At 57.3% G+C, this 25,651-nt stretch overlaps 2 protein-coding genes across 3 annotated transcripts; one reads left to right on the forward strand and one right to left on the reverse strand.

Annotated features, from left to right (window-relative positions):
* Positions 1–583: 583 nt before the first annotated feature.
* Positions 584–6,474, reverse strand: CHCHD4 (coiled-coil-helix-coiled-coil-helix domain containing 4). Its single transcript, XM_052642292.1, has 3 exons — positions 6,341–6,474; positions 2,295–2,393; positions 584–1,632 (listed from the first exon to the last, which is right to left on the reverse strand). The coding sequence occupies exons 1-3, from the start codon at positions 6,360–6,362 to the stop codon at positions 1,340–1,342; spliced, it is 414 nt and encodes a 137-aa protein (XP_052498252.1). The 5' UTR covers positions 6,363–6,474; the 3' UTR covers positions 584–1,339.
* Positions 6,475–6,706: 232 nt separating this feature from the next.
* Positions 6,707–25,643, forward strand: TMEM43 (transmembrane protein 43). 2 transcript variants are annotated; one of them, XM_052638071.1, is made up of 12 exons: positions 6,707–6,877; positions 15,688–15,837; positions 16,739–16,873; positions 17,417–17,511; positions 17,877–17,926; positions 18,159–18,228; positions 18,947–19,017; positions 19,947–20,068; positions 20,298–20,372; positions 20,812–20,913; positions 21,499–21,616; positions 23,509–25,643. In XM_052638071.1, the coding sequence occupies exons 1-12, from the start codon at positions 6,866–6,868 to the stop codon at positions 23,709–23,711; spliced, it is 1,203 nt and encodes a 400-aa protein (XP_052494031.1). In that variant the 5' UTR covers positions 6,707–6,865; the 3' UTR covers positions 23,712–25,643. The 2 variants fall into 2 exon arrangements, with proteins under 2 accessions (XP_052494031.1, XP_052494036.1); XM_052638076.1 differs by lacking the exon at positions 6,707–6,877 and adding an exon at positions 15,328–15,489.
* Positions 25,644–25,651: the final 8 nt, after the last annotated feature.

Genomic DNA, 25,651 nt, shown 5'->3' on the forward strand with positions numbered 1-25,651 from the left:
TCTTCATGCAGTTGGGGACAAGACAGGTCACCTCCTCACGTCCCTAGGACATGCACCGTAGAGATTCCCTGAATGCATGGGATGCGTGGGGTCCAAGACACGGGCACAGATCAGTGACGCCTTGGTCAAAATGTTTCCGGAGAAGGTATGTCTGTTAAACGTGCAAGGCTCTGCCTGCAGTTCAAAGAAGTCCCAGGGCTTCTAGGTGTCAAGGCTTCCAAACCTGGCCACTCCAGCTTCCGGCCCCCATGCCCTCGCCCTGAGCTGGGCCTGCAGGCTTACTCTCTGGTGTCAGCGGCAGCCTCCTGTGCCGTCTCCATGTCCCTTGGGCACTGTGGGCTGTGACTCGGTTCTGATAAATACAACAGAAACATTGACAGCAATGCCCATGTGAGAGCATCTGCTCACAGACAGAATCACCTGAGCTTTGTTTGAATGCAACACGGAAAACCTGACTCAAACTGATCTACCTACCGGCGTCTTCAGAGAATTTCAGTTGGGTTTTTCACAACTCCTTTTTCCTTGTATCAGAAATACTTTTAATTAGTAAACACAGAGGACACACTCACAATCAGGTAAAAACCATGTTTTCCTTTTAATTGACAGTTTGCTCTCTTGCCTCCCACTCTGGTAATGATTAGGTCCCCACCTCTCAGGAGCGCTGCATCTGGACAGGCTGAGACAGAACCATTGTGAACACGGTCCCAGAGCAGAGCTTTGGGAATAATAAGAACATCAACAATCAGCCCTTCTTTTCACTTACACAGGGATTCACTCAGAGGGTCCAAAGCTCTGCTTTCTAACCGCAGAAAACCTGGAGCTCAAGGCAAAACTGGAAACCAGAAGGAACCGGAAATGAAGCATAGCGCCTCCTCAAATACTCGAGGCCTGATCATCTCACCTCTGCTTACAAGGAATGGCCCCACCCCAGCATTTATAAGGGAAAACGTTTTGTTTCTATTTCACTTGCCAACTGGGTATAAAATCTACTAAAAGGAACACAAAGAATCAAAACAAATCAGCTCACTCACAAGAGTCCCTCCCAGATAGTGATTTGCGGTTGCTGAGATGATTCAGCACGTTATTTCCAGGTGGCAAAGTTCAGGACAATCTGAGAACTCAAAAAAGTGGCAGCTGTATTCACCAACAGGTTCATGTGAGACACACATACACACAACCCCATTTTTCAGTGTAAATGCGGCAAGGGGCCAAGACCCCCGATCAGCACAATAACTTATTTTGTACATTACAGTGCACGGAACAACGGAGGGAAAGACACTTTCTTGGAGAGGTTCGTCTGGGCTCTGAAGGCGGCTGGAGCCCAGCGCCCCGGCCATCGTTAGCTCGACGCCGCCGCCTCTTTGCTTGCGCTGGCCTCGGAGGCAGCTGCTTCCTGTGAGGGATCCGCTGGCTCCTCCTCCTCCTCCTCTTCCTGGGGGTAGAGGTCTGGGTATTTCTGCATGCACTCCTGCATGGCCCGGAACTGGCCCACACAGTCCGACCCCTTGACATCCTCCTTGCTGTAGTGGAAGCAGGAAAAGGCCGCCTTGAACTGTTCCCCGCATGGGCCACTGGCCATCCCCCCAAGGCATGGGCAGTTCCAGTTGATGTCTCCGTTTGGCAGGATCAGTCCTGGGGAGGGAAGATGGGCAAGGAAGCGAGACAGGTTTCATAAAAAGCAAACCCAAACCCGGGCCTCACAGGAATAATTGTAAGACGAAACTGCTGCCTGGCTGGCACTGGCCGGTGGCCCTGCTTCCCCCTCGGGATGGGGTTTACACTCCCGGCAGAAACCCACCGACCGTTCTCGGCTCAGCTGAAGAGAAGTCACCGCAGGCGACTTTCTCCAGTTGCAGCTCTGCCGGTGTGCTAAGCCGGCCTCCAGGGCTGTGCTCAGGACTACACAGGGGAAACTGTTTAGTCCAAAGGCTTGAAGGAGGAGTCCTGGTCTCCCCCTTCCACATGGATGGTCAGGACCCCCCACGCCCTCGTTCAAGCCCCTCCTGCCCCTCGGCTGCTCTCAGCACAGCGTGAGGACTGGAAAGTGAGGCTGGACGGTGTCCAAGGGGCGCTGGGCGTGTCAGAGCACTGAGGCTCCTCCATTTTGTCAAAGTGGAAAACTGTTCACAACTCAGAAGCAACTCCTAGGTTTGGCCTGATGGCCAGGTCAGTGCACGGCCCCTCCCGCCTGAGGGAGACGCACTCATGTCCTGGGAGCAGTGCTGGCCGAGGCGGACACCCAGCTGTCCAGGAACACGGGGCTGCCGCCCGCCGACCCCGGCCCTCTCGCTCACCATGCTCCTCGTACGGGTCATTGGGGTCGTCGGCCACCAGCTCTGCGTTGCTTGGAGTCTCGTGGTCCTCTTTGGTCACAAATATGATTCGATCCTTCCCTAGAGTTTGGAGAACAGAGGGAGCCAAGTTTCACCAGCTGTAACGCATCCTGAACCCAAGCAGCCACGGAAGCCTTGTCCCATCTGAAACCTTGACGCGCTCCCCCAGGGGACCCGCTCACTGCCGACCTGGGGGGCAGTCTAGCGGCACCAGCGCACCACGTGCCTGTGGCTGGAGTGGGGAGGCGGGAGACGCACGTCTCGGTGCCACCGTGCGTCCTTGGCGGGGAGACGAGACGCCCCGAGCCCTCAAGTGCAGCTGCCCTCAGCCCCCAAGCTGCTGGCGTCTCACAGGCCGGTCCTGCCCAGCTCAGAACTCCCACGGCTCCACAGCTTTGCTCCTTCCCGTGGCCTAGAGCACCTCGTCCAGGCCCCGAGGGGCCTGCCAGCGGGCTCCCCCGGCAGAGGCTTGGGAAGAGCGCCAGGGTGACCGTGTGGAGCTGAGAGGCGTGCGGGAGAGGGCGGTGCGGGGAGAGGGAAGGTGCGGGGCGGTACACCCTCCCCGCTGTCTCCCGGGCGGTTGACAGCGGTGACGGCTGACACTCCGCACACACAGGCCCACGCCCGCTCCAGCACCCCACACTGGACCTCAGAGAAGGCGGCTTGTCCCACACGGCCTGGGGCAGGACTGGGCCAGGCAGCTAGGGCCTGCTGAAGAACCTAAAGACCTCGGGGACTCCGGCCAGAGTTCAGAACACTCGAGAGCAGTCCACAGAAGTGCTGTGCTAAGCAGAGGACAGAAGCTGACACGACCGCTCAGCTCCGCTCTGACAGTTTTGTTCACCAAGATCTCAGCCAGGCCCAGCCAGTGCGGAGGCTGGTGTCAGGCCCAGAGCCAAGGGGTCCAGGCCTGGGCAGTGACTTATCTTGTATCTCTAGCCCTGGTGCTCGATGGCCATGCTGGTTTAACAGACCAGCTGACAGTCAGGGCTCGACACGGTCTGCAGGAAGAGCGCACGCGCGGCCCTGCGTGAGAGGGGGGGCCATCAGCGTGCCAAAGGCTCAGGACGGGGGTTCAGACTGGGGCTCAAGCACACAACAGCTGCTGAGCGCACGCCTACCTTGGGGACCTACCAGGCCCTTCTGTCGTCCAGGAGCGCATTCAGACACTCACAGCCACCTCTCCCTGACTTCAGACCTCCTGCTCAGATGGCACCTTCCTTCATCTCTCCCCATTGCCCCTAACCCACCTTCTCTCACCCACAATTACGTATCTGTTTACCACCCATCTCCCCGACTGACATGTCAGCTCCTCGGGGGCAAGGGTGCATCTGTTCCATTCACTGCAGTAGCTCAGAGCCTAGAACAGTGCCCGCGACACAGTGAGTAATCAGTATTCGCTGGAAAAGTGAGCGGGGAAATGAGCTCTGAGCTCAGACAAGAAGATCCCAGGCCCCGCTGAGTATGGAGGAGAGATGGCTATCACCATGAAGCAGGTCACAGGGACAAAAATAAAACCTTGCTCGGGTGGTCTCATTTCCCCTAGAACACATCACCGCTTGCCACACCCAGCCTGCCCCCTCCACTGCCTCCACCATGCCACGGGGCAGACTACCCACCTGTGCCAACTGCCTCTGCCATGTGGTCAGGGCTGGCACATCACAGGTGCTCAGTAACTGTTTACTGACAGAGCAGGAAAGAGCAAGACCAGCACTAGAAAAGGAGGACAAAGACAGGAGCAGTGCGGCCCTGGGCCAGGGAGCCGGCCTGAGTCCATGCTGCCTAACACCTTGAATGACCCCAAGGCTGGGGGGCGGACCCCTGAAGTCAAGTGCATGGGCAAGTGATTCCGTCAGAAGAGAGGGCAGCTGTGTGTACCGGTTCACTGGGTGACGCTGCGGGGAATGTGGCCCATCTAATGCTCTCAGCCTGCTGCAACACAGACAAGCCGAAAGAGGACAAAAGTACACCAGGTAATTTCCGAGAGTTTAGGATGTGGAAGACACAAAGGCAGGGAAGACCTCACTGAGGAGGTGGCATCTGCACTGAACCCTAAAGGATGAGGAAGCAGCTGTGAGAAGAGCTGGGGGAGGGATGCACCAGGCCAAGGGAACAGCCAGAGGCCAGCGTGGCTGCACAATGACAGGTGCGTAGAGACCAGCAGGAGCCAGGTCAGGCCTCAATCACACAGGCCTTAATCAGGAAGGAGCTGGGGTCAGTTCTCTAAGTCCCATGGGAAGCATAAGGAATCCATGGATAGAAAAACAAGAAGTGCGGGACTGAGGGGACAGTGGCGTGGATAGATAAAAACCAGGCAAGGCCTAAAGTGAGTGCTTTTAATTCTTATCCCCAAAGAAAGAAAGAGATCTTTGATCCAGGAAAAGATATGGGTCTGAACACTTACCTCTGCTTCCCAGATAACATGTGACTCCTAGAAAGCCACAAAAATGAGGATTATAGCCTCATTATACTCAAAAGACTAAAAAAATCTGCTCCATAAAGGAGTAAATTAGACTCAGGACGATGAAATAAAAAACTAGAGACCTACTCTCTAACAAACTGGTGAGGGCAGAGGACTTCTGCTCATGGCAGAGTTCAATATCAATCAATGGGAACTGCTTCTCAGAGACATCACTGAGTGTCATGGCTTTGCGGCCCAGGGAAGGAGGGTTCCAGAGGCAGAATGGGGTACTGGGAAATTGGTCACTCAGTCGTGTCCAGCTCTTTGCAACCCCATGGACTGTTGCTCTGTCCATGGGATTTTTCAGGCAAGAACGCTGGAGTGGGTTGCCCTTTATCAGAATTCCATGGACACAGTCCATGGGGTCACAAAGAGTCGGACAGGACGGAGCCACTTTCACTTTCCTCCTCCAGGGGATCTTCCCCACCCTGTGACTGAACTCCAGTCTCCTGCATTGGCATCTGAGCCACCAGAGGAGGCCACTGGCAAAAAGGCTTAGTATTTTAAATTGAGCCGTGAGCTGAAGCTTGACACACTTCTAATTGAAGCATGACCTTGGGGAGGTCACCTCCATCTCTGGGCTCAGGATTTCCTGTAATAACTGAGGGAGCTGGAGTATTCCTTAGAGCATTTCCTGGGACTTCCACTTCTCTCTGGAACTTCAGTCTCAGATATCCACCCTCCCCCTCACCTGGCATGGAGAAGGTACTTCATGAATATCTGCGGAATGAATGAAGGCTAACTTCTCATTTTACAAGACTGGACAACTGGGCCTGGAGGGTTTGGGTGTCAGCTCAGGGACAGTTCGTGGGTTGCGCGGGGAGGCCCGCGGACCGCGGCCTGGAGACTTCCTAGGTGGGGGACCAACTTTTGTTTTTTTCTGCGGGATGTCTTCCCAGCGGAGGGCTCCCTGGAGTCCACTGGGCACCAGACGGAGAAGCTCTGGAATCAGACCGCGGGCTCCAACCCCAGCTCCGCGAGTAGCCGGCCGCGTGGCTCAGCCAAGTCACCTCTGGGGTCTTGGTTTACTCTCGGGTTAAGAGCAGGGCCTGATTTAGGAAAGTCGCTGCGAGACAGGCCACTCAAGCCTCCTGGCGCAGGGCCTGACCCGTGCCCGTCGGCGGTACTCCCACCGCCAGCGTCGCGGCCCCCGAGGGGCGACCTTCCGGGTCAGTTAGAGGCGGTGCAAACGGGCACACGTGGTGCGTGGCGAGCGGCGTAGCAACATAATTAGTAATCAGCACTTTTCCCGTTACCAGCCTCAGGCAGCGCGCTCGCGCCGCTCTAACCCCCGGGCCCAGTTTACGAGTCTCCCCACGTGCTGTTCCCCCCGAGGTCCAGGTTCGAGTCTCTCGGAGACCCGGGACAGCCTTACTGCTCCGTGGGCCTCGGTTTTCTCATCCGAATAGTGGGGCTGGCGACCCCGCCGCCAACCCGCACCCTCCTCCCGAGAACTTGTGCCCCGCGCCCTCAGTGGGGGCGCTGCATGGACCGCGTGTCCCCTGCAGGGCCTCGGAGGCCGTCTCCACGCAGCCCGCCCGCCTACCTTCCTGCCGGCAGTAGGCCATGACGCAGCCCGGCGCTCCGACCTCGCGGCGATCGCCTCACGCCGTGACCTCTCCGCGGCGGGGCGGGCGGCTCGGAGGCCCGCACGGACCCGCCCCCCAGGCCTGCCCGCCGCGCGCCTGCCTCGGCGCTTCCAGTTCGGCGCGCTCACCGGTAACTACATTTCCCGGCAGGCGGCGCGCCTCGCGGCCCCGCCCCAGGCAGTAGGAACTACATTTCCCAGGATGGCTTGCAGTGCGCGGGCTCGTCTGTGAGGTGTCAGTGGGTCGCAACTTTCGGAAAGCCGCCGACCCAGGACTACGTTTCCCAGGAGGCGGTGCGGCGCGGCGAGCGCGAGCCGAGCAAGCCCGGGCTCCCTGGGCGGGGGCTCTGTGGCGCGTCCCGGGCCCCGGGTTGCGCCGCTGCCCGCCGCTCTCGGGCGGGCGAGAGGTCGCCGACTCAGTGCTGCGGCGTAAACCCGACCCCGCGCGGAGCCGAGCGAGGCGGGCGGCGACCGGGCCCCACCATGGCCGCGAACGTGAGTGTCTCCTGGCGCGCCGGCCACACCCAGGCCTCCCGGTCCCCCGGCCCCCGGTTCCCGCGGGCGCGTCGCGGCCCCCTGCCGGGCGGTCCCCTCCGTCCACTCGCCCGCCTCCCTCCCACACCCGCGTCCGCGCCTTCCGGCAGCTGTGCCGTCTGTCTTGCTCAGGCCTGCCCGACTCCTTGGGCCCCGCGGTGCTGGGGACCGGTGTTGGCCCGTGGCTCCGGCTCGGGGCCCTCTGGTGCGCGGCGCCTCCCCGTAGCCCTCCCCCTCGTTCCCGGTTCCCTCCTGGACCTTCGGGGTTGTCACGTGTGCGGGCTCGGAGGGCCGGACGGGGCCGCACAGAGGTGGCCAGTCCACGGGGGCGGTGGGGAAGCCGATCCGCCCTGGTGGAGCTGTCCGGCGACGTGCTCTACGGGGCGGGCGCTGAGCTCCGCGCCCAGCGGGGTGTGTAAGACCCGGGCTGTTACGATACAGGAGCGCAGGCCAGGTGCGGAGCGGAGACTTCAGGGCGGCGGGCAGAGGGGGGCATTTCCCTACGGCCTGGCGCTCGTCCTCCTAGCAGGGGTTTAGTTGCAGAGCCCCTCGCTGAAGGTGGTGCCCCTGGAAAGGCTGCTGGCCTCCTGCCAGCAGCCAGCCTTTCTCAGGAACCTTTCTATTTAAGCCAAACATTCATTCAGCAAACCGAGGGGCACCTCCCACCAGGGTGTTGGGAGAAGGAGCTGGTGACTCAGGCTCCGCTCCTCTGTGAAAGTGTCTGGAGCCAGCTCGGAGCCCTGCCAGCCGGGGCACTCCCTCCCTCTTGCTTTGGTTGAGCGTCCTAGCCACTCTCCGCTGCTCTGTTACACCCTTCCAGGCTCCTCCTCTGTCCCCAAGCGTCCTCTCTGCCTCCCACACCCCCTGAGAAGCCAGGCTTTCATCACCCACAGCCCCAGTACACCCTGCCTGGTGTAGAGTTGTTTGGGAGGCCGAGAAGCCTGAAGCGGTGCACCTAGAGGTGGTCCCCCAGATGCAGGGTCTTCCGGGGGAGGCCTGGCGTGTGTCAGGAGACAGGCGTGCCCCCAGACCACCGCCACGAAACCTTACAGATGAGGGCTTCCCAGCAGGGGCACGTGCTTGCCCAGGGCCCCACAGCCAGCTCGGCGGGTCATGGGAAGGTGTGACAGGCTTTGGAGTCAGGCCCACCTGGGGAAAGATCCAGATTCTTCCTCAGTAGCTATGTGACCTTAATTTCTTGGGATTTTTGTTTCCTCATGGGCTCGGTTACAGTGAAGTTTAAGGAAGACTCTGCTTTTAGCACAGTGCCTGGTGCACCGTAGGTCCTTAATATATTAAAAAGCAGTTTATCTTCAGTCCTGATGGGCAGAGAATCTTGGATACATAGGGTCCTGATCTTTGCCAAAGAGTGTAGATGAATTTGGGTATCCTCTGGCACCAAACCTTCGTTGATTGACCCAGTACTGGGGTGCACATTTACAGGGACCAGAAGGCCCGGTGCCGAAGAAAGATCAGAAGATTGTGGGCTGGAGCAGGAAGGACACAGGATTCTTAATCACTCTAACCTCCATCCAGTAATGGAGTTACTGTTGACATCTGTGCTTTATAAATGAGTAAACAGGGCCAGAGGGGTAAAGCAGCTGACCCTGGGTTACACAGAAAGTGATTTTCAGGAGCTGTAGGTCAGCCCCTATCCCGCCACGCACTGCTCATCGCTTCTAAGCCTGGAGTAAGGGAGCGGGCAGAGGGGAAATCTCCACCATCCTTGTTTACTGGGAATTTGGTCTAGAATGTGGGCCGGGTGTGTCATGCCAGCCTGAGGATCACCTTCTTTCTTCTCTTCAAGGCCATCTTTGAGCCGCTTATCTTGATGTTGGCTGTTAGGGGTGGCTGGGGGGAGGCCCAGGAGGAAGCCAGGCCTTCCAGGGCCCAAGTTGGGGACTGGCTTCTTTTCCTGTCCTACGTGCCTACCTCGGGCTCCCCGTGTTCAGCTCCTGTTGTGGCCCCAGGCGTGAGGAAGGCAGTCTGGAGTGGAGTGGCAGAGAGTGGCCCCCAGTTGCCCAGATAGGAATCCTGCGTCCGCCTCTTAGAGGCTGTGTGGTGTGGACTGGTGCTGTGACGGCTGACCACTGTGTCCCCATCTGTGACGTGCGGTCGTGACGGTGCCCACCTCCTCCGGCTTGTGCAGGACTGGCGTCTGATAGACTGGCGTGCTTGCCGTTGCCATCATCATAATGACTGATGCTCACCTATCTGCAGCGAATTGCTCCACTCACCTTTCCAAATGGCCTGGAAAGTCAAGACCATCGGTGATGCTTGTGTTAGAGGAAGCTGGGTGTAGAAACGGGTCGAAGTCCATTCAGGTGGAGGGGCCTTTTCAAAATGAGAGACTTGTATCCATGAATGAATGTTCACTTTGACTGAGCAGAGATAAGTTAACAACGGATAAAGCGCTTGCTGTCTGTCGCGGTTGCAAAGAATCATTTATTTGATGTCCTTTTCAATAGACAAAATTTCTGTTATAATCCGTGATCTGTAGGGTTTTCTGGAAGCTATAAAAAAAACTTGTTACCAGCTTTTTTTTCTAAAGCGTCTCAATAAGACCCTGACAGTAATGTAAAGTGTCCCTTGAGCCACCATGGGGGAAAGTTTTCAAAAATACTTCTTTCCCCCATGAGCCGTTTTCTCGGGTGCACAGTTAAAGGAGATACATGCTAGAGTAACGGCGGGTGTGCTCCAGGCGTGAGCCTCGTGAGCTGTTTGGTTTTTAAATTAGGTCTAAACCGGATTTGGGTGGTGGGGTCAAAGTCCCCCTTTTGGTGGCCGTGTCTGTCAGTTTTTTGAGCCTGTGAAGGAACGCTTCCGCTGGGTTAGGAGCGTTCCCTGAGAGCAGCAGGCATTCTGGAGGCTGGACAGCGTGGGGATTTAAATCACGGCCTCAGCGCGCTGATTGCTTCTAGCTTCCATAGTGTTGACATTCGAACGCCCAGTGTTTTCAGCAGTTAACTGCTTTGGCAGTTGTATAACAATAACTCTTCCATTTTTTTTTTTTATTAGGTTGTCCTGAAGAGGTTAGTCACCTCAGTGTTTCCATAGCATTCCAGAGTCGTGTGTCACCCCAGAGGCACGGGGTGTCAGTGTGAATATGTATCACCGGGTCCTTAGCTAGAGTTGGGGCAGTTCGTTCAGCTTGTGCTTGTTTCCAGTAAATAAAAGCTTGTATGATGCCCACTGTGGGCGTTGCTGCATACCCATCTTGGTAACGTCCCTGCTCCTCCCTTAGACAGGACCATCTGTAAGTTAGATTAGATCGGCATTATCGATACGGGCTTCCTGGGAACAAGAAGACGATCTAACCGGCTCACAAAATGCAGTCGTGGCTGTTTGCTGACTGGCGCTGGCAGCAGAGCTGCAGGTCAGGGCTACCCCGTGGAAGCCAGGCAGCGCCAGGCAGCCACCCTCACGGGGAGCTGGGCAGCTCACCGAGCAGCGCTGCGGTTGGCGAGAGCGCAAAGGAAACGCAGCTGGGTGCAGGACCGAGAAGGCAGCCTGTTGCCGTTTCCTCAGGGCCTTCCGGAGAGCTGTGGCCGAAATGGCCCTCGAAGGGGAGGGAGTCCCTTGGCTGCCGAGTCTAGTTTAGTTTGAGAGCCTAAAGCAAGTCATGAAACAGTTTTGTAAAAGCGTCAGTTACTGGATAGACATAACTGTGTATAAATGACAGAAGACTTAAAATCTTGGTGAAAGACCTGGTTACAATACAGTTGTCAAGGAAACTGGCTATTTCTGTAGCATACAACATTTTAAGAGAGTAGCCAGAATCATGACTGACACATACCAGGAGATTTCAAATTTTAGGAACTTCCTGCAATTTCTAGAATGTTTATATTAATATATTTATCCACACAATATGACCTAAGAATTTATCATTACTCAGTGTTTCCCATGTAATGTAACATACCAGATGAGCCCAATTAGCTTAATATTTCTCTTTGAGACGTTTAGGGGTTTTCTGAAGCATCCCAGAGTTAGCTGGAGGTCAGAAGAGCTTCATTAAGAATTTGATTCGAGGAAGTTTGTGAAAGATATCAAAAAGTTTTAAATGTTTGACTAAGTAGGATCATAAGTCACTGTGAAACAATATATTAAAATTCATTCATTTAATTAAATTTAGTCTGATCTTAGTCAGTCCTGGCCATGTACAAAAACTTTTCTCAGGGTTCCCTTTTTAAAATTGATTTTTAAAAATATATGTTACTTTATAGTTCAGTCTTTGAGTAAAGCACAGAGTGTATTTATTAATAGTCTCAAACACATTTAGTCTCTGTGTGTGTGTCGCTCAGTCGTGTCCGACTCTGCGACCCCACGGACTGTAGCCCGCCAGTCTCCTCCATCCATGGGGTTTTCCAGGCAAGAACACTGGAGTGGGTTGTCATAAAAGCAAGTAATTACAGACTTATTTAGCAGTGAATCTTGCAGTGTTTTCTTATTAAGAAAACGATCTAGGCATTCAGTGAATTCCATCATTTGACTTAATTTAGCAGAACTCCAACTCTAAAATTTCAAATGCCCCCAAATTGGGAGAAACTGTTTTTAGGCATGAAAGTGAAAGTCACTTGGTTGTGTCTGACCCTTTGCGACCCCATGGACTATATGTTCCATGGAATTCTCCAGGCCAGAATACTGGAGTGGGTAGCCTTTGCCTTCTCCAGGGGATCTTCCCAACCCAGGAATCAAACCAGGGTCTCCTGCATTGCAGGTGGATTCTTTACCAACTGAGCTATCAAGGAAGCCCTGTTTTTAGGTACATATACCCTAAAACAAAATTATTCTTAAAAGAATTCACCCCAAATCTTATTCATTATTTATGAAAATATTACCATACCAAGTTAATTTTCTTATTGGCACATTTTATAACCACAATAACATGAGCATATTAACTTTCAGGAAACCTGGGTACAGCTGAAATATTACACTGAATGGTGACTGTAAAGCCATGCCTGCATTAATTAGACCATCAATTTTAACTTGTTTTCTTCCATTAAAGATTAATCCTAGATTATGTGATCCTTTGACATTTTGGTCTAGTTTAAGTGAAATATTTGATTTGTAAACATTTACTTTTAAATCCATTAAGTAGAACTCTTTTACATTAATGTTGATAGTAACCTCTGAAGTTAGAGATGGATCATACTTGTGTATACAGACATACACACAGATGTATACATCCAGATACACAAAGAAATAGCTGTCCTGCTTGAGTTTTACAAAGATCTGTTTTCACACACAGATACACACACCCCCTTTTTTTTGCTTTTGAGTCTACTAATTAAGCCAAATAGACTCTAAAACTGGAAAGAAGAAAAAAGGTCAGTCTTCATCCCAGTTCCCAAGAAGAAAAGCACTAGAGAATGTTGAGACTATCGGATGATTGCTCTCACTTCCCTTGCTAGTAAGGTTATGCTCAAAATCCTTTAAGCCAGGCTTCAGCAGTACTTGAATTGAGAACTTCCAGATGTACCAGCTTAGAAAAGGCAGAAGAACCAGAGATCAAATTGCCAACATTCATTGGATCATAGAGAAAGCAAGGGAATTCCAGAAAAACATCTGCTTCTGTTTCTACATTAAAGCCTTTGACTGTGTGGATCATAACAAACTGTGATAAACTCTGGAAAAAAATGGGAATAACAGGCCATCTTACTGGTCTATTGAGAAACTTGTATGCAGGTCAAGAAGCAATAGTTAGAACCTTATATGGAACAACTGACTGGTTCAAAACTGAGAAAGGAATATGACAAGGCTGTTTACTGTTACCATGCTTATTTAACTTATGTACAGAGTACACCACACGAAATGCTGGGCTGCATGAGTTACAAGCCAGAATCAAGATTGCCAGGAGAAATACCAACAACCTCAGATACACAGATGATACCACTCTAATGTCAGAAAGCAAAGAGGAACTAAAGAGCCTCTTGATGAGGGTGAAAAAGCTGGCTTAATACTCTGGCCACCTGATACGAAGAGCTGACTCATTGTAAAAGACCCTGATGCTGGGAAAGATTGAAGACGGGAGGAGAAGGGGATGACAGAGGATGAGATGGGTGGATGGCGTCACTGACTCAATGGACATGAGTTTGAGTGGACTCCGGGAGTTGGTGATGGGCAGGGAGGCCTGGCGTGCTGCGGTTCATGGGGTCGCAGAGAGCCGGACACGCCTGAGCGACTGAACTGACTGAGAGCTCAGTATTAAAGAAACTAAGATCATGGCATCCGTCCCGTCACTTCATGGCAAACGGAGGGGTAGGAAAGGTGGGAGCCGTGACCGAGGTCCTCTTCTCGTGCTCTGCAGTCACTGCGGATGGTGACTGCAGCATGAGGTTGGAAGACAGCTGCTTCTTGGGAGGAAAGCTGTGACAGACCTGGAGAGTGTTTTAAAAAGCAAAGACGTCACTTTGCTGACAAAGGTCCATATAGTCAAAGCTGTGGTCTTTCTAGTAGTTACGTACGGATGTGAGTTGGAGCATAGAGAAGGCAGAGTGCCAAGGAATTGATGCCTTCGAAATGTGGTGCTGGAGAAAACTCTTGAGAGTCCCTTGGACTGCAAGGATATCAGACCAGTCAATCTGAGAGGAAATCAACCCTGAATACTCATTGGAAGGACTGATGTTGAAACTGAAACTCCAGTACTTTGGCCCCCTGATGTGAAGAACTGACTCACTGGAAAAGACCCTGATGCTGGGAAAGATTGAAGGCGGGAGGAGAAGAGGGCAATAGAGGATGAGATGTCTGGATGGCATCACCGACTCAATGGACATGAACTTAGGCAAACTCCAGGAGATGGTGCAGGACAGAGAGACCTGGCGTGCTTTAGCCCATGGGGTTGCAAGGAGTTGGACATGACTTGGCAACTGAACCACAACAGTTAAGCCAACACTATAGACTCAAGGCAGTGTGGGCTGTGTTCACATTTCAGGAACATGATAAGGGGTATAACTTCAGGCTTTCTCCTAGGAATGCTTCTGTTCCTCAAGGTCGGAATTTGGAAGATGTTTTATCAAGCCAGCTTTCTCTACGGGGCTGGAACATCTAAGGCGCTCCCTCCCGGCCGTTCACGAGTTAAGTGTTGGCAGGCATTGGTTCTGTCAAGAAGCCAGCCAGGATGCCTTCCGGCCTTTGAGGGGTGGTTTCCCGTTAGCACTTTGGCGCCCAATTCAGATAGGGTCTCGACAGCTGTCTGAGGCCCAGTGACGGGACATACCTGGCTTCCTGAGGGTTCCCCTGGAGCTGGCGTGGCTCTCCTGTGTCTTGGCTTCTCTCTGCAACAGCTGAGCCTGCTGCAGGTGCTGGGAGTGCCAGGTGGCCAGCTGCCACGGCGCCCCCCAGCAGCAGAACGTACTTCGTGGCTATAGTGGGCCCTGTGGGGCCGCTGCGCGGCACGTCCGCTAGGTCCTCCGCTGCCTGGGGGCTGCTCCTGGCTGAGGGAGCAGGCGTCCCTCTACCGTGGAGCTGCGCAGGCTCAGTCTCTCATTCCACTGGCGGTTTGTTCACACCACATATACAGTAGTCTTTCCAATTTAAGTCAATCTGTTAAGGAAGACCAGTGAGCAAAGATCCCAGGTCTCTGCCTAGGAGACGGTCCAGTAACCCCTTTAAGACTCCAAGTCCCAAGAGGAGCAGCTTGAGTCAAACTCAGAGTGGGATTTAAAGTGATGATGTCCAGGCGTCAGGAGAACTCAGGAAAACTCTCGAAAGCACTGAAGGAACACAGAGAAGCGGGTGGTGCCCCAGGGGCCCGTGCTGGCACCAGGCCCTGGTTTGGGCTGGACTCCAGCTGTCCGCTGGTGGATGTGTCTGACAGCCCCCCAACTACACCAGTCAAATGTGGATGAAAATTTAGTTAACAATCAAATCAAGAAGAAACAAGGGCATTTTATTTGAGCCAAACAGGATTATAGCCCTGGAGACAGCCTCCCGGAGGCTCTGAGAACGTTGACCTGCTGGAAGTTGAAGACACAGCTGTGTGCATTTCTGGGACAGAGGGTCACACAGGAAAGGGGCACACTGGTGGTTCACACACGGTTCACCAGGGAGGCCCGTGGACAAAGCGAGCAGCGAGTCACCCTGGCCCCCTGCAGAGCTGCGAAAGAACGCTGCTCCTTTAAGGAGTTTTGCTGCCGACATCAGAAGAGAGGGGAGGAGGTCCTCACGGCTGAGCAGGTGCTCCCGTCTTAGAGAAGGTCTGGCCGTGATGCAGATGTGGACTGCGTGCTGGGGAGCGGGGAGGCCCACACGGCACAGAGTTCTCTGTTCAAATTTTCATGTCCTGCCCTCAGACAGAAATTACATTTCGCCAGCTTGTAAATGAGTGTTCCTAGAAGCACTGTTCCTAATCGCTAGGAGCTGGAAATATCCCAGGCATCCATCGACTGGTGAGTAAGTTGACAGACGTGGAATTCTGCTCGGCCATAAGAAGGAGCAGACTCCTGATACCGTGACCGAGATGGCCCCAGGCGCTACGCCGAGTCTGAGAATCCGGACAGGAGCTCGTGCTGCGTCACGGCCCGTTCGCACCACGTTCAGGAGGAGGAGGACAAATCGCAGTGAGGCAGATTCAGGTCGCTGTCACCTCTGGGCGGTGGGGAGACGGATATTGGCAGGGAGGGGCACAGGGAGCTTCCGGGCGAGAGATGTGTTCCGTGTGTTGACGGACATGGCTCTGCACTTGTCAAAACCGAACACTCAGTCTGTGCATGTAACTGAGTGTAAAGGCAGTTTGGTTTTTAAAAACTAGCTTCTTTTTTTGTGTTTTTCAGTATTCTAGTACGAGTAACAAGAAAGAGCACGTCAGAATCACAAACAAGCCCCAGCCAGGCTTCTTGGAGCGGCTGAGCGAGACCTCGGGTGGGATGTTTGTGGGGCTCATGACCTTCCTGGTCTCCTTCTACTTAATCTTCACCAATGAGGTACGATGTTTGGGGTCCCTCTGTGCAGAGTGAGGGTCCCTGCAGTATCTTAATGCAGAGGCTGGATATGGTAATAAGGGTCAAGATTTTATGGGGATGAGGGTTGAATTAGTCAGTTCGTTCTGTTGTGCCCCGCTTCATGACTAACATAAGCAGGGAGGGGAAATGGATCAATTCACATACCTGAAATGGGGTGAAAGAAAAGGTGAAAAGTGACAGTCGCTCAGTCGTGTTTGACTCTTTGCAGCCCCATGGAATATACAGTCCATGGAATTCTGGCCAGAATACTGGAGTGGGTAGCCTGTCCCTTCTTGAGCAGACCTTCCCAACCTGGGAATTGAACCAGGGTCTCCTGCTTTGCAGGCGGATTCTTTACCAACTGAGCTATTCACACTCTGAAATGGGGACAGCCTCGGCCGCAGGCGTGGCTGGATCCAGGCATTCACGCTGGGCCACCAGGAGCCTCCGTCTCTCCATCTGCTGCCCATTTTCCTCTGTTGTTCCGCGGGCTCTTCCCCTGTGGCGGCAGAGGTGGTCCGGCAACAAGCCCAGAGAAAAGAGGCCGCGTCTCTGTTCCTAAGTCAGTTTAGCCAGAGGCGCAGGGAGATCTCTGAGTGTCCTCAGTCCGCTCTGAAGCACTCCTGGGGGCCAGTGGACACAGGATGCGGTTGGCGAGGCCTGGGTCACACTGAACGGCTGTGCCATCAGCCCTAGTGAAGCACATGGATGGAGGAGAGGGGAGGGGAGGGGAGGGGTGCAGGGCAGAGGCAGCCGCTGTTCTTCCTGGCGCGGCTGGTGCTGCGTGGGTGCGGGGAGGCCTGGAGAGCGGGCATCCTGGGTCCTCCTCGCCCCAGGCAGCAGGCGTCCAGCAGTTGAAATCCTCACTCTCCGGCGTGCACAGGGCCGCGCGTTGAAGACGGCGACCTCGCTGGCCGAGGGGCTCTCGCTGGTGGTGTCTCCCAGCAGCATCCACAGCGTGGCTCCGGAGAATGAGGGGAGGCTGGTGCACATCATCGGGGCCCTGCGGACGTCCAAGGTAGGCCGGCGGTGCCCGCTGACCACAGGGGCTCGGGCCCCTTGTGGGTGTCATCTGGAGGCCTAGGCCTCGGAAACATACTTCTGGTGTGAGTTGGACTGCACCGCTTGGCGGCTGGGGACCCGTCTCTCCAGGGCCTCAGAGGCTTCCTCTGTCAAATGGGGAGAAGCCTTGTAACAGCCCGAGTGGGCTCTGCAGATCAGCCAGATTCAGGAGCTCCCGTCCTGGCACAGTGGCCCTTGGCCGGAGCCTCACACAGAGGCGCTTTAACAGTGATGACGGGCCTTCGTGCCTGGGTTAGCGTCTCCTGTCTGAACACCCTTCATGCTGCCGGGCCCTGCAACCCTGGGCTCACAGCCTGAGCCGTGCGTGCAGCTTGGGTCACAGGCTCAGCTCTTGGGGCGGCGGCTCTGCTTGGCACCCATATGAGCAGCGCAGAGTTCCCTGGGCTGTCCTGCCCTCTGGACCTGTTTTTCCCCAGCCTAGCTTCCCCTGAGCTGAGTATTCTTGTCCTTCGTTTTCCTGGTCTGTTTCTCTGTGAAGCTCCTGTCTGATCCTAACTACGGGGTCCACCTCCCGGCCGTGAAGCTGCGGCGGCATGTGGAGATGTATCAGTGGGTGGAGACAGAGGAGTCCAGGTGAGGGGCTGGCTGGGGCTGCGGGAGGCACGGGGTCAGGGGGACGCGCGGCCGGCCTTCACCGCGGCACTGCTGGAGGCCACCGTGGGAAGTCTTCCTTTCGGAGGAATGTCAGATTGTCCCTGAGGGACTGGCCCATGGTCTCGATTGTAGGCGGCAGGGGTCTTCTGCGGAGTGCCTGGGGGAAGAAAGTGGCTGGGCTAGTTCCCGGGGATCGCCACGTGTCTGGGCTGGTGTGGACCAAGCCTGCGCCATGTGGGGAGAGTCTGGCCTGGGAGCCCCGAGGCCGCTTCAGGCTGGAGACGCCTAGAGGTGGGGCCGCCTCGGGGATGGCGGGCTGACTTGGGTGCCTGTTTTCCCCGCAGGGAGTACACGGAGGACGGGCAGGTGAAGACGGAGAGGAAGTACTCCTACAGTGAGTCGCGGGCCCCTCCCTGCTCTCTGCAGCCTGTGTCTTTCCTCAGCCAGCATCAGGCCCCCGGCGTGCTGGTCCTCGGAGCCCTGCTCCCCCGTCTGTCCAGCGAGGCTCCAGGAGCTGCCCCTTTGGCCCGCGGGTGGTCCCAGGCTTGGATAAGAGGACGAGGGGCTGGCGGGCCTCAAACCTGAGGCTTACCATGGTTTCCCCATGTTCCTTCTGCTCAAAACAGACACAGAATGGAGGTCGGAGATCGTCAACAGCAGAAACTTTGACCGAGAGATTGGCCACAAAAACCCCAGGTAAGAACCAGCCCCTGGCAGGTTCCTAGCCCCGCGTCCTCATCTGAGTAATGGGGCTGAGTTACTTCTGTCTCGCGGGCTGATGAAATGTGGGCCAGGATTCGGAGGCCCACTCCGGCACCGTGAGCAGAGGCGGGGCCTGACGCCCCTGGCCCTAGGGCCTGGGTATGAGGCTGGGCCGAGTGCCCAGAGGGGAGGTCAGTGGTGGGTGTGGGGAGACCATCCACAGGGCTTTCAAGAGCGGCCGCATTTGACGCCCCTGTTCAGGGTCCGGCAGAGGATGGTTAGCTCAGGGGCAGGGGTGAGGATGTGGAGACGGGCGTGACGCTGGACAGGGCCTGTGTGGGCTGTGTGCTGTGATGACCTGGGCAAGGCCAGAAAGGGCCTTGAACGTTCCCAGTGAGGCTTGGATGCTGGCAGGAAGGGTCTGGAGGGGAGGGTGTGAAGTCCATGGCAGGGCCATCTGACGGCTGGGCACCAGGGTGGGACAGGCTGGCAGGGGTCCAGGCAAGATCGTAAGAAGCTCTGGGTGACGGGAAGCCAGCGGAAGCTGCCCTTCCTCGGCAGGGGATGGGGTCAGGGGAAGACAAGACTGCGGGGCCGGGCTGGGCTGGGCTGGCAGGAGCCCCCGGGTGCGGACCCTGCCTAGCACCTCCCCTGGGACGCGGGCAGCTCCTCTGGTGCCCCACATCGCCGACAGCTCCCCCCCTCTCCCCAGCGCGATGGCCGTGGAGTCGTTCACCGCAACAGCTCCCTTCGTCCAGATCGGCAGGTTTTTCCTCTCGGCGGGTGAGTCTCAGGCTGTGGGTGAGCCACCGTGGACCCAGAACCCTGCACTTCCACCCAGTTGCCTCCCAGGAGCCGGGGCCCTGACTCAGTCCTTGGGTGGTTGAAGGGGTCTCCCGTGGCCCTGGGCAGGGGCCAGCCAGCACTTCTCCAGCGTCATACTTCTGGGCTGGGGCCAGAGGGCAGGTGTGTCCCCAGGAAGGGGGCCCTGTGTGGAACCCCCCGAAACCTGTTCAGGGAGCAGCTGCCAGGTGTGGGTCCTTGCCGGGCTGAGCAGGCGGGGCTGAGAGCCCCTCCTCAGGCAGCCCTGGAGGGCAGCGCACATAAGGCCCCGGGCTCCACTCCTGAGCCCCGCGGGCCCCTGGCCCTGAGCCAGACCCCGGAGGGCCTCCCACAGAGAGGGGCTTGCAGGGGACAGCGTGGCTGTGAGACTGCCATCGAAACTCCTGGGGCTTGTCCCTGGCCAGACCTGACGAGGGAGAGAGGACACCTAGGGTCAGCACGTCGAGGGGCAGGGAAGAGACCGTGTGAGCAGGGCCTGGCCTGTCGGCCGTGTGCTCTGGCCCTCAGTTGGTGCCAGCCATGCCAGGCAGCCCGGGCTCGTGCTGCGGGGCAGCAGGGAGCCAGGCTGGGACGCAGGTGACTGGCCTGGGGAGCAGTGGCCACAGGGCTGAGGCCCTCCCGGGCTGCGGTCACTGCCTGACGGGGTTGGCTTCCTGGAGGCGCTGGAGGCTTAAGGGGCTGGCCCTGTGGATGGATGGAGCTGGAGCAGGGCCTCCGGGTGGGAGAGCGGGTGTCCAGAGGCCCCAGGGGATGTGCCGGCAGGCGGCCCCGCAGCCGGGCTTGTGGGGCCGGCTGGGAAGGCGTCAGGCTGCGGGTTTGCAGGCGGGGCTGCAGCAGACACGCACTGTTCCTGACCACCCGCCTCCCAGGGCTCATCGACAAAGTGGACAACTTCAAGACGCTGAGCCTGTCTAAGCTGGAGGACCCGCATGTGGACATCATTCGCCGGGGGGACTATTTCTACCACAGTGAAAACCCCAAGTACCCCGAGGTACCCAGCGGGTTCGGGCGCTCGATGGCAGAGGTCGGGGCCCCTGAGTCCCGCCCCTGACAGCGCGCAAGAGTCCGAGCCGCAGCTGGCAAGGGTGGAGGGAGCGGGTGTCTGCGCAGTGGGGTGCCTGGGCGCGGGTCGGGGTGGTGTGACCCCCTCGTGGGCGGGTAGGCGCCCTGGGCCCCAGCTTGGACTCCCACCTCCCTCACGTGCCTCTCTTCCACCCCAGGTTGGGGATCTGCGCGTCTCCTTCTCCTACGCGGGGCTGAGCAGCGACGACCCCAACCTGGGCCCGGCTCACGTGGTAAGCGGCTCCCCAGGCAGACAAGGAGGGGGCCTCCCGGGTGCAGACACCTGGGCCCAGGTGTGTGCTTAGGGCATACCCCTTCCCATCGTGTGTGCGCACGTCCACGGGTCCCAGGCGGGCGAGTGGCCCTGGAGGGTCTCAGCGCGGTGCCTGGAGAGGCTCTTCCAGCCCTGTGCAGGCGCTCTCCCTGGGCGCTGACCTCTGCTCTGAAAATGCTTGGTCCTGCGCCCCAGACCCTGTCACCCCCGCCCCGCCCCCACCGGGTCCCCTCCGGGGCTGTGGAGGGAGCAGCCCAGCGGGAGCGCCTCCCCCAGGCCCACGTGGCGGTAGGGGCTGGGGCGGCCTGGGGCTCCCTGCTGCCTTGGTGCACAGTGAGGAGGGCAATGGCCCCGCGGGCAGATGGCCCTGCAGCTCTGAGCTAGAGGTCTCTGACCAGGTCACCGTGATTGCCCGGCAGCGAGGCGACCAGCTGGTCCCCTACGCCACCAAGTCGGGGGACACCCTGCTTCTCCTGCACCACGGGGACTTCTCGGCAGAGGTGAGCGGCCGCGGCGTGCCGCGTGGCGCACTGGTGCAGCTCCAGTGCTCTGGTCACCAGCCGCCCCCACGGAGGTAGAGCCAGGGCCGCAAGGCAAGAGAAGGCAATAGAGGGGTGAGGTGTCCAGAGAGAGGGAGCGGTGAGCAAAGCAGAGAATCCCCGGACCCCCCGGATGCCCAGAGGTGGCAGATGTGGTAACAGGAGCCTCCTTTGGCAGCGGGTGGTGAGCAACATCTTTGCTGAGTCCCAAGTGAAGAGCCGGTGGGTCAGTCTTGTCGCAGCCCAGGGCCCCCGTTGCCAGGGCCAGGGCGCCGTGTGGCCCTGAGCACAGAGGGGCAGGCAGAGGCCCCTTTGAGCTGAGTGTGAGCTGGGGTGAAAGAGTGAGTTTTGCAGGACCAGGTGAGTGAGGGCAGGCGCCCCCAGGGAGACCTGCATACCCCCATCCATAACATAGGGTCAGGCCTCACCCACACCACGAGGACAGGCTGCAGAGAGGGAGGGGCCTCTGGTCCAGCGCCTGCTGGCGGGGCGGCATAAGACCCCTTGGTGGGCTGTGGCCACCTCCCCTCCCTGCTTGTCCTGCAGGAGGTGTTTCGTCGGGAACAGAAGAGCAACTCGCTGAAGACGTGGGGCCTGCGGGCGGCCGGCTGGGTGGCCATGTTCATGGGCCTCAACCTCATGACACGGATCCTCTACACGCTGGGTAGGTGGGCAGACGGGGCCTCTTTGGCCCCCACCGCCCACTGGGTGCGCTCAGCCCCTGCTGTGACCTCAGGGTCTTGGGATGGGTGAGCCGGGGTGGATGCTGACCCCCGAGGCTGTGGTCTCCCTGCCCTGCCCACCACGCATCCCCTCAGCCTTCACCCCTTCACCCACAGCTGAGGTGCTGTGCTGGGGGGCTGGCCTGCCGGGAGATCTCCAGGTTCCCTTCCTGCCCCAGCCTCAGTTTCCTCACACCTAACTTGCTGAGTTTTGTGAAGAGCTTGGCAAATAGGAAACACTCAAGAGCTGTCATCCTTCACACCCCACCCCCCAAACCCTGAACTAGACTTGGGACAGCCCTAGCAGCTCTGGAACGCAGGGGAGGCTGTGCCGGGCTGCTCATGGGCCCCAGGTTGGCCTGCTTGAGCCCAGACGCTCGGCTCCGGAACCAACCCCAGGGTGGGTGACTGGCGCTGGGCCTGGCTGCTGTGCAGGAGTATGGGGCTTCTCGGGGGACTGAGCCCTGTCCAGTCAGGTGATTATGGTTCCCACAAACCCCTCCTCCGCTTAGCCTTTCCAGCTGGGAGTCTGGCTACAGCCCCCAGACGATCAGCCCATTTTACAGGTGGGAAGACTGAGGAGCAGTGGGGGTGGGGGAGGCTGCTTCCCCCAGAGGGCGGAACCGCACCCAGGAACGCAACCCGCATGGTCATGAGGCCCATCGTGGCCACGACCTCGGGTAGGCCCTTTCCTCTCGGGGCCCGGTCCCCCTCGTCAGGTCTGTCTTGGGGGCTGCCCTCTGACTGGTTCACTCCATGCCAGAGGCTGAGCCTCTAGGGTCAGGACAGAGTGAGCACACAGAGGGACTCGGTGCAGGGGAGGGACGCGGGAAGCTGCCGGCGGGGCACCCGTCCACGCCGCTCCGCCCTCCGTTCCTGTGACAAGCACCTTCTGAGAGCCTGCTGCGTGAGCATGGGCTGTGGGCCCTGGAGGCCGAGCCGCCAGCAGGGCAGGCAGGGGCCCCGTCCTGGAGGCCGTGCCATGAGGACGGGCAGGGTCCTGGTCCTCTGAGCTTAGTGTGGTGGCTAAGAGCGGAGGCTCTGCACTCAGACAGCCTGGATTTAAATTGTGGTTCTGGCACCTTCTGTCTGTAACTTAAGTGCCAGGCCTCGGTGATCTTGTGGGTGAACCGAGGTTAGGAACAGCACCAGCCTACAGGAGGGCGGGGTTGGATGAAATGCGTGGTCCCCCAGCCAGCGCCCACACACGAGCCCTGCTTGTTGCGGGGGCTGTTGGGCCTACATGGGGCTGGACCCAGATGGGCCCCAGGCGGCCTATGGGCCGCTGCACCTCGCGGGCCTCTTGGGAACTGAGTGCAGGCAGGCCGGCCGGTGCATGCCGGCCACGGAAGGCCTGCCTCAGCGGTCCGCAGGTGAGGACAGGGCAACTGCAGAAGGGCTGATGGAGCCCACGTTGGGTAGCAGCCTGCAGGGGTCTCCAGGTGGGTGGCTCCTCCGGTCCATCGAGCCCTCACAGGTCCTCCCTGGAGCTGGCACACAGGTGACTGGTCACAGCTTGGGTGAGCGACAGGCTCCTCCAGGAAGGGCTGGACGGCCCAAACAGGCCTGCGGGGGGTTCAGCCTTGCTGCCTTGTCGGGTAGCAGAGAGGTGCTCGCCAGCATCTCCCATCTGCCCCAGGGCCTGCCCGGGCTGGGCTGGGCTGAGCCGGCCGTGCGTGGGGCTCTTCCTCGTGTGTCCCGGCCGCTGCGGGCCATGTGTCCCACCGCTGCCTCTCCCTCCGCACCTGGTCCAGAGACAGGTGGGCTGCCAGCAGGGGGAGCAGAGGAGCCGAGCTGGGGGCCTGGGAACCCTGACCGCACTCTCTCTCCACAGTGGACTGGTTCCCCATCTTCCGAGACCTGGTCAACATCGGCCTGAAGGCCTTCGCCTTCTGCGTGGCCACCTCACTGACCTTGCTGACCGTGGCCGCCGGCTGGCTCTTCTACCGGCCCCTGTGGGCGCTCGGCATCGCTGGCCTGGCCCTGGTGCCCATCATCGTTGCTCGGACTCGGGTGCCGGCCAAGAAGCTGGAGTGAGCGGGTGCAGCGCCCGCAGACACCCCCGCGCCTCAGACCCAGGCCGCCCTCCCCTGAGCCGCCTGGGTCTTGGATTCCACACGCGCCCCGCCCCAGCCACACACACGGGCGGCGGGTTGGTGTCCGTCAGTTAGCCCCTCACGCCCCTTCTTGCCGCGGGCAGCTTTGCTGGCAGGAGGCAGCTCCCGTCTGGCAGCGTGGCCTCCGCCCTCCGCTTGTCTCCTTTTCTCTCTGGGCACCGCGTGGCCGCCTGTATCTCTTAGCTGATGTCTGTAGAGGTGGTGGCGCTCAGACCAGAGACGGTGCCAGGACCCGCCACTGCCACACCAGGGTCCAGGACAGGGTGGCCTGGGCACCACAAACCTGCTCTGCGTGACTCAGCTCGGTGCTCAGAGGGCCACGGGGTGTCTCGATGAGTGTGGACGTCTGTCCGGCTTCGCACGCATGTTGCAGTTTGGCAGAATCCTTTTGGTGTGCAGGACCTTCCGAAGGTCTGGTTACTTAATGTTTCTTATCGCTTCGTGTCTCTGCATGAAACTCCCTGACAAGGGGATTGTTTGGGGGGTTGTTAAGTGGGGGTTGTTTGAAATAAGACTTAAAAAACAAAACCCCTCCTGAATGATTCATATCTCAGACTGTTACACGAAAGCCCTCTGTGACCTGTCTGTTGAAGTCAGTTCAGAGCATGGAAGGTTCGGTGGGGCTGTGACTTACCTGGTTGAGGAAGTTACCCGTCCGTATTCTGGGCCCCTGGGAAGGTTTTCAAAGCTTCAGGTGCTTTGAAACCAGTGTTAGCAGAAGGCTTGTTTTCCCTCAGAGAGGAGACGGGTGTCTCTGCGTCTGAGAGAAAAGCATTTCCTTTCTTCTCTGGCCTCAAAACGCACTGTTTTCTTGAAGGTGATTTTGCATTATTCAGCTATCCCAAGTGTGCTCCTTCATGGAGACCCCTTGCACGCGCGCACACACACAGATCGACCACAGTCGGGCATCAGAGGCTGCGTGTTGGGAAGCTCTCACCCGGCTCTGCTCACCACATGCTTTGCCGTTAGCACCCGGCCCCAAGTGGCTGCTCCGGGGGCCTTATGTGCTCAGTGACCACAGCTTCATTCCTAACTCAAATCCACCCACACTTAGTTCACAGTTTCTAAGTTTCCTAACTGCTTTCACACCCTTCGAAAGATAAGTATGTCGATGTCTTAAGAGATGGTACATCCTTTGACTATTGGAACTTGGTATGCCTTGCTGGGGAGAAGGCGATGGCACCCCACTCCAGTACTCTTGCCTGGAAAATCCCATGGATGGAGGAGCCTGGTGGGCTGCAGTCCATGGGGTTGCTAAGAGTCGGACATGACTGAGCGACTTCACTTTTCACTTTCATGCATTGGAGAAGGAAACGGCAACCCACTCCGGTGTTCTTGCCTGGAGAATCCCAGGGACGGGGGAGCCTGGTGGGCTGCTGTCTGTGGGGTCGCACAGAGTCGGACACGACTGAAGCGACTTAGCAGCAGCAGCAGCAGCATGCCTTGCTGGGGTGGCTGCTTTAGTGAGTAATCTCTCTCAGTGTGCTGGGGGACTTGTGGTGTAAACTGAGCTTTTTCATGTACAAAACAGCCAGCCCCAGGGATGCTATCTGGGTTTAAGGACTGAAATCGTGTTCACTACTGCCTGTTAAATCAATGGTTTCTTTTATCAACTCCTAAAGGTGCATCTGGAAAGCACAGCGACAACATGATGGCCAGATACAAAATCCTTGACATTCGTGTAACTTTTTTCTAGTACAGATTTTAAATTACTGCCAATTTCAAGTGTTCTTAAAGAACAAAAGAATGGTAATAAATATTTCAAGCATGTGGAAAATCATAATGAAACTTGTATTCTTTGTATTTTTGATAAAAATTCAAAATAAACTTCTAAATATCTTTTGATACAGAACTCGCCAT

Source organism: Budorcas taxicolor, chromosome 1 (assembly GCF_023091745.1).
Source record: "Budorcas taxicolor isolate Tak-1 chromosome 1, Takin1.1, whole genome shotgun sequence".
NCBI lineage: Eukaryota > Metazoa > Chordata > Mammalia > Artiodactyla > Bovidae > Budorcas > Budorcas taxicolor.